Here is an 8,974-nt window from a genome sequence, read left to right as displayed (position 1 = left end):
ATATGCAATAATTACTGTTTTCTCTACATTATCATAGATTTGAAATATGATACTGTGTACTATGTTACCATAGTAGTAATAACTTCCTATAAACATACACACGTGGACAAAATTGTTGGTACCCCTCAGTTAAAGAAGGAAAAACCCACAATTCTCACTGAAATCACTTGAAACTCACAAAAGTAACAATAAATAAAAATTTATTGAAAATTAAATAATCAAAATCAGCCATCACTTTTGAATTGTTGATTAACATAATTATTTAAAAAAACAAACTAATGAAATAGGGCTGGACAAAAATGATGGTACCCATAACTTAATATTTTGTTGCACAACCTTTTGAGGCAATCACTGCAATTAAACGATTTCTGTATTTGTCAATGAGCGTTCTGCAGCTGTCAACAGGTATTTTGGCCCACTCCTCATGAGCAAACAGCTCCAGTTGTCTCAGGTTTGATGGGTGTCTTCTCCAAATGGCATGTTTCAGCTCCTTCCACATATGTTCAATGGGATTCAGATCTGGGCTCATAGAAGGCCACTTTAGAATAGTCCAACGCTTTTCTCTCAGCCATTCTTGGGTGTTTTTGGCTGTGTGTTTTGGATCGTTGTCCTGTTGGAAGACCCATGACCTGCGACTGAGACCAAGCTTTCTGACACTAGGCAGCACATTTCTCTCCAGAATGCCTTGATAGTCTTCAGATTTCATCGTACCTTGCACACTTTCAAGACACCCTGTGCCAGATGCAGCAAAGCAGCCCCAAAACATTACTGAGCCTCCTCCATGTTTCACCGTAGGGACAGTGTTCTTTTCTTCGTATGCTTGGTTTTTGAGTCTATGAACATAGAGTTGATGTGCCTTACCAAAAAGCTCCAGTTTGGTCTCATCTGTCCAAAGGACATTCTCCCAGAAGCTTTGTGGCTTGTCAACATGCATTTTTGCAAATTCCAGTCTGGCTTTTTTATGAGTTTTTTTCAGCAGTGGTGTCCTCCTTGGTCGTCTCCCATGAAGTCCACTTTGGCTCAAACAACGACGAATGGTGACACTGATGTACCTTGGCCTTAGAGTTCACCTTTAATTTCTTTGGAGGTTGCTCTGGGCTCTTTGGATACAATTCCAACGATCCGTCTCTTCAATTTGTCATCAATTTTCCTCTTGCGGCCACGTCCAGGGAGGTTGGCTACTGTCCCGTGGGTCTTGAACTTCTGAATAATATGAGCCACTGTTGTCACAGGAACTTCAAGCTGTTTAGAGATGGTCTTATAGCCTTTACCTTTAAGATGTTTGTCTATCATTTTTTTTCGGATGTCCTGGGACAATTCTCTCCTTCGCTTTCTGTTGTCCATGTTCAGTGTGGTACACACCTTTTCACCAAACAGCAGGGTGACTACTTGTCTCCCTTTAAATAGGCAGACTGACTGATTATGAGTTTGGAAACACCTGTGATGTCAATTAAATGACACACCTGAGTTAATCATGTCACTCTGGTCAAATAGTTTTCAATCTTTTATAGAGGTACCATCATTTTTGTCCAGGCCTGTTTCATTAGTTTGTTTTTTTAAATAATTATGTTAATCAACAATTCAAAAGTGATGGCTGTTTTTGATTATTTAATTTTCAATAAATTTTTATTTATTGTTACTTTTGTGAGTTTCAAGTGATTTCAGTGAGAATTGTGGGTTTTTCCTTCTTTAACTGAGGGGTACCAACAATTTTGTCCACGTGTGTATAAAAATTTCCAAATAATGTGTAATAGATTATTGTAAAATGTAGGAAATAACTATGTAATAGATTTTTGTAAGTCTATAATCTGTCATTTTTGTTATGCAATAACTACAATTTTGAATGAAAGTATTGTGAATGTTGTGTTTTTTTCCCTCCAATGTGTTATAAAGCAGCTGAATGTCTGTTTTTAGACCCCCCCATTTGCTCTCATTGTTCCTCACACTCCCTCAGTCTTCATTCTGCTCTGCGTCCCTCTCGTGTCTCTCTGCTGGCTGATTCCTCTCTTCCATCATCACTGCTCCATTGCCTCCCCTCTCCTGCTTCCACCTCCACCCTCCCAGTGTCTCAGCGCTGTTGCCTCGCCTCTCTGCTCGTACCGTCTCGTGGGGGAAAGTTGCAGCCAGTCATGGACGCCAAACCCTCAGCGGATGGAAGCTCTGACTTCGTGAAGAACGAGGAGGCTCAGGAGATCCCCCCTATGAGGAACTACCTCTGTCTCACCATGTTCACCTGTTTCTGCCCGGCGTGGCCCATCAACATCGTGGCGCTGGTTTTCTCTGTGATGGTGAGTTACAGATGGCTGAAAGTTTGGGGTTTCTGAATGCGGCTGCTTCATTTTAACATGATAATATACTTCAAGAGACATTTTTGTGAGGCTTCCTTGTGTGCTGGCAGTTCACAAAGATGTATGACAACATGTGGATGAATAATGTAAAGAGGAGGGTGGAATGGATGATAGTTGAATCTAATATGTCACATTTATTGAGAAAATGTATGCCTTTATTGTGTGAATTGGTGTCTAATGTCTTCTTTTTTCTGAACTAGCTACCATAATTAACAAATACCTTCGCTAATGTGTGCAAAAATCAAATATACATCCAGTTTATGGCCTTTCCAAGTGCTAAAAAATGTCCGGAACTGCTTACACCAGTGTTCTACGGTAATCTTGCCTCATCAGTGTTTAAATCTGAGAAAGTGCAGCTCTTCCTGAAGCTCTCTGGTAAAAATCCATTACCTGTATCAGGATGAAAGAGAGCTGAAGCATTAGATAGTAGCAACACATTTAAGTTTGTCTCCAGTCTTTGAGCTGTCAGGAGGGGCCGAGTTGCGTTGAGTCGACGTGCCAGCAGCAGCTGTTGCATCGTTGTGAGTAATCAGATGAGGCATGCAGCCGCAGCAATCCATGTTTCTCACTGCTAAATGTGTTGGCTTCACTACAAATCTGAATTAGAGGCAACACGTACATGTGGATGAGAAGGAAAGCTGTAAATGATTTCTTATGAAATGTTCTGCACATGAAAGACACACGGCCCCGCTATGTGTCAAAGGTTTAAGGTTTATTATTATCTGCCGTGGGAGAAATTTGTTTTAGACAGAGGTAAAAACAGCTGCACAGCAACATATAAAGCAGAACTCATAAGACATAAGACACGTGGCATGTAATGAATAAGTTAAAAGAATATAAAAAAGCTAGAACACACACACTCCCCCTGCATACATACATCTCTACACCATCTGGCTACCTGCCTTTGGTAGCTGCACCTAACTGCTCATTGCTGAGTTTGGTGGAGAGGCGGATGAAAGAGTTTTCAAGATGGTTGAGCCTGCACAGTGGGACTCTACCTTCTGCCAAAGTTCAACAGTTCATACTCTGTGAACAGGAGATGTGATGAGTCAGAGAGAATGTTGTTTGCCTGCCTGATGGTGGCCTGGATAAACAGTTCTTGTGAGGTTATGAAGCTGTGTTTTTGATTTAACTGTGAGAGCCCCAAACCAGCAGGTGATCCCGTCGTACCTTAGTATGGACTCAATGGTTGCACAGTAAAAAATCTCCATGATTTCTCTACAGACACCAAAAAGCCTGAGCCGTCTGAGAAAATGGAGGCGCTGATGGATTCTGGCACAAACACCTGCCACCTCAGGTCGCTATTAATGTGCACACCTAGGTACTTAACAGAGGTGACCTGTTTAATGCTGTTATCACGTATGGATGCTGGACTGTGGTCACCTACTGATTTGGGGTTTAACAGTTTCTCAACAATTTTTTCAGATTTTTCTGTGTGCCACTTTCTACTGTAGGGATTGTTGCTGACTTATTTACATGCACAGCCTGAGAATGGACAGAATTTCATCTTTCAATCATCCTGCAGGCCCAGAGGAGCTACCATGAGGAGGACTACGAGGGCTCCAGGCGGCTGGGTCGGAAAGCTCTCCACCTGGGGATCGTTTCGTTTGTCCTCGGCCTCGCGATCATCACATCGTACACCATTGTGCACTTTACTACGGTATGAAGCCACCAAATATGAGATACAAAATTTAACAGAAGATAAAAATACTTCAACTATCCTGTGTTTGTTTTATCTGTGCAGCATGTGGTGTGACCTCTGGAGGAGGAAGAGGAGCTGGAAGCAGAGAAGAGACAGAAACTGTCATGGAGAGATTAACTCCATGGGACGCAAAGGAGGCTCTGCTTGGCGTCTGTCATCAGCAGCTCTGGAGGTTTTGGAAGAGCAGGCAGAGTCTCACATTACAGCTGAATACATTTTAGTTTTAGCTATTGTGTAAATTATATTGTAATAAAACTTTTTACAGGTTTTCTCATTACAGGGTGAAAGATGATGCAAATGTCTCCATGAAAGAAAACTTCAATCATTGATGAAAAACTGGGATTTTAATTTTTTTTGTCCAGTCTGTACAGATAGCTTTAAAACATCTGATATACACTGCCTGGCCAAAAAATAAGTCACTACCTGGATTTGACTAAATAAATAGGTAAGAACCTTCTATTGGATAATTACTGCAGTGATGATTTTGTTTCAGCTGCAACAACTTATTTAACCCTAGCTGATGCAGTGAGGAGCTTCTCATTTCTGAAACAACCATGTTAGGAAGTTATATCCTGTGGTCATGGAAAGGATGTTGATGTGTCTCAGAAGGGTCAAATTATTGGTCTGCATCAAGCAAAGAAAACAACTAGGGAGACTTCTGAAACTACTAAAACCAGGCTAAGAATCGTCCAACGCATTATTAAAATCAGAAGGATAATGGAGAACCATCATCTTCTAGGAAAAAATGGGATCGGAACGAACTCTTAGATGATCATAGGAACTCAACAAGTAAATTCACAGTTGTGTTTTATTAGTGACAGTAAGAGTATTTCCACACTCACAATGCAAAGGGAACTTGAGGGATTAGGGCTAAACAGCTGTAGCTCTAAGAAAACCACTGATCAGTGAGGCTAAATGGAAAAAAAGGTTTCAGTTTGCTATTGAGCATAAAGACTGGACTCTGGATCAATGGAAGAAAGTCATGTGATCTGATGGGTTGATGCTAGAGGTAGGCCACAGGCTACGAGTACGGGTCCGTATCTGTAGACACTACCGATCTGATGAGTCCAGATTTACTCTGTTCCAGAGTGATGGGGGCATTAGGGTAAGAAGAGAGGCAGATGAAGTGATGCACTCATCATGGCTAGTGCCTACAAGCCTGTGGGGGTTATGGTTATGATCTGGGGTCACGGACATATTCCTAGATGATGATGCCAGGATTTATGGGGCTCACATTGAGAATGAGTGGATCAGGGATCATGAGACGTCATTTTCACACATGGATTGTCCTCCACAGAGTCCAGACCTCAGCTCTGGTCTGCAGTGGTCCGACTCTTCCATCATCAACATAAGATGTTGATAGAAAATGAATGCAAGTCTGGACAGTAATAAACGTGGTGACATTGCAGAAGCTTATTGAAATAATGCCACAGTGAATGAGTGCCGTACTCAAAGCTAAAGGCAGTCCAACAAAATATTAGAGTGTGCCTTTTTTTTGGCAGGGCAGTGTTTATTATTGATTAATGTAACTATTGATCATTGATACCTGATAAATTGTTATCTCATGCTGGCAAGTGCAAGCAAAATGTCTTTGAAATATTACTGCTTTACAGTTTATTTATGTGGGCACACAAATGTAAAATAAAAAGCTTACTTTACAAATCCTGCTTTGGTAAATAAACTCAAACTATAACAGCAAGATAGCTTAAAAAGGAAGTTTCATTTGAGAGTTTGATATCGGTGTTTGGGAAGAATATGTATAAAATGCTCCTGTTCTTGTGAGATACACTCACACTTTCACAGCTTTAACCTACAAAAAATTAATATTTCAAGCAATGACTCGATCAATATTAATGGCATAGAAGTAATAAATAGTAGGATACAGTAACAATATTGTCAAATGTTGCTCAATAGAAAATATGTTTCATGATATCCTCTCTGCTTCAGTCACTGGCCTCATTTCACACCATCTTTGGCACCTGTTGCAAGCTGTTGAGTGTGAGGGACCGTGTACTCTGATACATAATATTAACACTGTTACAAGTCCAAAAATAGAGCACATAATCTTCAGGCATGATGATCCCATGCACTAATTAAACATAATATAAAAGTCTAATCACCAGCTTATTATTAAGACCTGAGAAACATTTGTGAAACATCTTATCCTCTGGTTTTGCTCTGACACCAGCACCTGGAAACAAACAGAAAATGTTGTTTGGGGTTGTGACCAGAAGGTTCCACTGTTGATCACCAGAAACACAGAAAAAGCATCTTGACTTGGTTTGCTTCTGGAGATCCTTGTTCCAAACCCTCAGACAACCTGAGAGAGAAGCAAAAGTGAACCTGAATAAGTGAATCTGTCAGACAAATGGAAAAACTCTTTTAAGATGTTAGTCATTTTAAGCCAAGAGTCTATGCAACTCTGCAAATGAATGCATGGCATGGTGAGGTGATTTCGCATTTGTCAGTGAGGTAAATACTTCCTATTGTTGGTGCAGATGTAGGTAAACTATATGTGAGTGTGTTCTAATAGTGACTAGCACTAGAATTCTTGGTAATGTAATGAGACTTTGTCTTTGTCAACGTACACGACCAGTCAAAAATCTGAAGTAACTGTAGCTTCACGTTCTCACACTGAGAGAAGGAAAACTGAGACTTTCTCTACAGAGAAATACTGATGACTCTGGGTTTGTTTTAATTATTTTGAGTGCATACAGTAACACCCTTAGATGTGTGGATAGTAAGAAACCGGATCGCCGTGAGAACGTCTCAGAAGAATCAGACGTGGTACAGGACAAAGACTGCAGAGCTGCAGAAATCTCTTTCTTTTTTGCTGTAAAAGCAGTAATGCAACACAGTACAACATATTCAGCTTCATGAAGAGCAGGCAAAGAAACAAACACAACAACACAAAAGCTGAGCATATGCAGTGTAGTAAAATAAGCTAAACCACTAAAATAAGAGACAAAACACATTTTAATGATCCCAAATAGAGAATATTTTATTGTGTTATGGTTCTTTCTTTACATACATTTAAAAACAAGCTCAAACTATATCAGATTACTTTTATTATTACTCCTGCTAGTTAAAAATTTTAATGAAGCATTGTCTGACACTGTGTGGAAATTTAAAGTTGGATGTTTTCTTTCCTTTCATGAAGCTCATAATTTGTAGATCATTCAAAAATCACGTCTTGTCCTTAAAAACGAAATCATCTTGTTCTACAGATCACTAACTTTTCTAATATTCTTTTTTTTGTCCATGATTCTCACAGGACTTGTTTTTATGAAGTGACTGATTATCAGCAGTTGCATATTTCTGAGGGCTCAGAACGAGTCAAGCATACAGTACAAATAATTAGTCGAGAATTTTTTATAGGTGACACTTTTAGAATTAATGTAAGCAGCTGATTCCCAAAAACAAAATAAAATGTAAAATAGAACACCACATTATTGGTATGAAAAACGCAAACGCACGCAGTCCTTCTTTTTTCTTTTTTTGACAGCAGTTGAGAGAAATGTTTTGACTGTGAAATGGTTGCGATCAGGCAGCCAAATGAGATAAACTCCACACACAAAGACTAGTATTACAAATGCATCTTATATAATTAGAATATAGTGGGAAAGGCTCAATAACTTTGATCAGACATTGCTCAATGTGAAATTATTTACACTACCATTCAGAAGATTGGGGTCACTTAGAAACGTCATTATTTTTGAAAGAAAATCATTTTTTTTCAGTGAAGATAACATTAAATCAATCAGAAATCCAGTCTAGACATCTTTAATGTGGTAAATGACTATTCTAGCTGGAAACGGCTGATTTTTAATGGAATATCTCCATAGGGGTACAGAGGAACATTTCCAGCAACCATCACTCCTGTGCTCTAATGCTACATTGTGTTAGCTAATGGTGTTGAAAGGCTAACTGATGGTTAGAAAACCCTTGTGCAGTTATGTTAGCACATGGATAAAAGTGTGATTTTGTCTGGGTGCCCCCAAACTTTTGAACACTCATGCATACTCTAGACTCAGTACACAAAAACTGAAAGTTTCAGACCTTTAATTGTTTAAACTTTGAATACACTTTCAGCTCATGAAATCCCCCCCAAAATTAACCCACATTAACAAACATGCACAACAACGCCTGAGAGTCCGTCAGAGAGAGACAGTGACAATAAGCGTGAAAAAGTGGGGCACATACGGCAAAAAATAGAGTTAAGAGTGACAGAAAGAGAATGCATTGAAAGACTGGATCCGATCTCAAGTCTGAGATAACTCGAAGGCTTTCCGTCGATTTTGCAAATGTGAGATACGTGCTCACCATGCAGATTTAAAACAGCATGCTGGCACCGAAAAGCACAAAAAAAAAACAGTAGCTCAACATGTAGAGCAGGCAACAAATAAATAGCAGCCATAGGTTTAAATCTGGCCCTTTGCTGCACGTTCTCTCCCCACTTAACTCTCTCTCTCTCTCTCTCTCACTGTCAGTAAAACTAAACAAGGCCTAAAAATAACAAAAGAAAAATCCATGAGGCTAACAGACATTGGTTTCACCACTACTAAGCAAACAAATGAGCTAAGGAGAGCCACTTTCATAGCCTTTCACACATAAGTTATCCAATTTTTTTATGTTTACTGTCAATTGCTTATGCATGGTCTTTTATTTTAATCTGAGTTTTAAAATGTGAGTTATTCAAAGTTTTTATGCTTTTACTGTCAATTTATTGTAAAAAAAAAAAAAATAGATGTATATATTTATACTGTTGTCAAGAGGCTTCTCATTTACAAAATGTGCCAGTTCTACTGTTGGTTTTTTGGGCTCGTTTCCATAAATCTGGTTGCTTCTTTCTGTCGCGAGATGTGGCAACACTGATGACCCCTCGAGGGACGCGATCATACGCGATCCCCAAGTTGGAAACCCC

General features: G+C 39.5%; 1 protein-coding gene across 1 annotated transcript; it reads left to right on the top strand.

Annotated features, from left to right (window-relative positions):
- Positions 1-1,981: 1,981 nt before the first annotated feature.
- LOC110953057 (transmembrane protein 233) lies at positions 1,982-5,712 on the top strand. The gene is made up of 3 exons (XM_022196880.2): positions 1,982-2,288; positions 3,874-4,008; positions 4,093-5,712. The coding sequence occupies exons 1-3, from the start codon at positions 2,130-2,132 to the stop codon at positions 4,102-4,104; spliced, it is 306 nt and encodes a 101-aa protein (XP_022052572.1). The 5' UTR covers positions 1,982-2,129; the 3' UTR covers positions 4,105-5,712.
- The last annotated feature ends 3,262 nt before the right edge of the window (positions 5,713-8,974 follow it).

The sequence above is a fragment of the Acanthochromis polyacanthus genome, chromosome 7, assembly GCF_021347895.1.
Source record: "Acanthochromis polyacanthus isolate Apoly-LR-REF ecotype Palm Island chromosome 7, KAUST_Apoly_ChrSc, whole genome shotgun sequence".
Taxonomy (NCBI): Eukaryota; Metazoa; Chordata; class Actinopteri; family Pomacentridae; genus Acanthochromis; species Acanthochromis polyacanthus.
The sequence above is the reverse complement of the archived record's forward strand: the minus strand, read 5'-3'. Positions and strand labels throughout refer to the sequence as shown.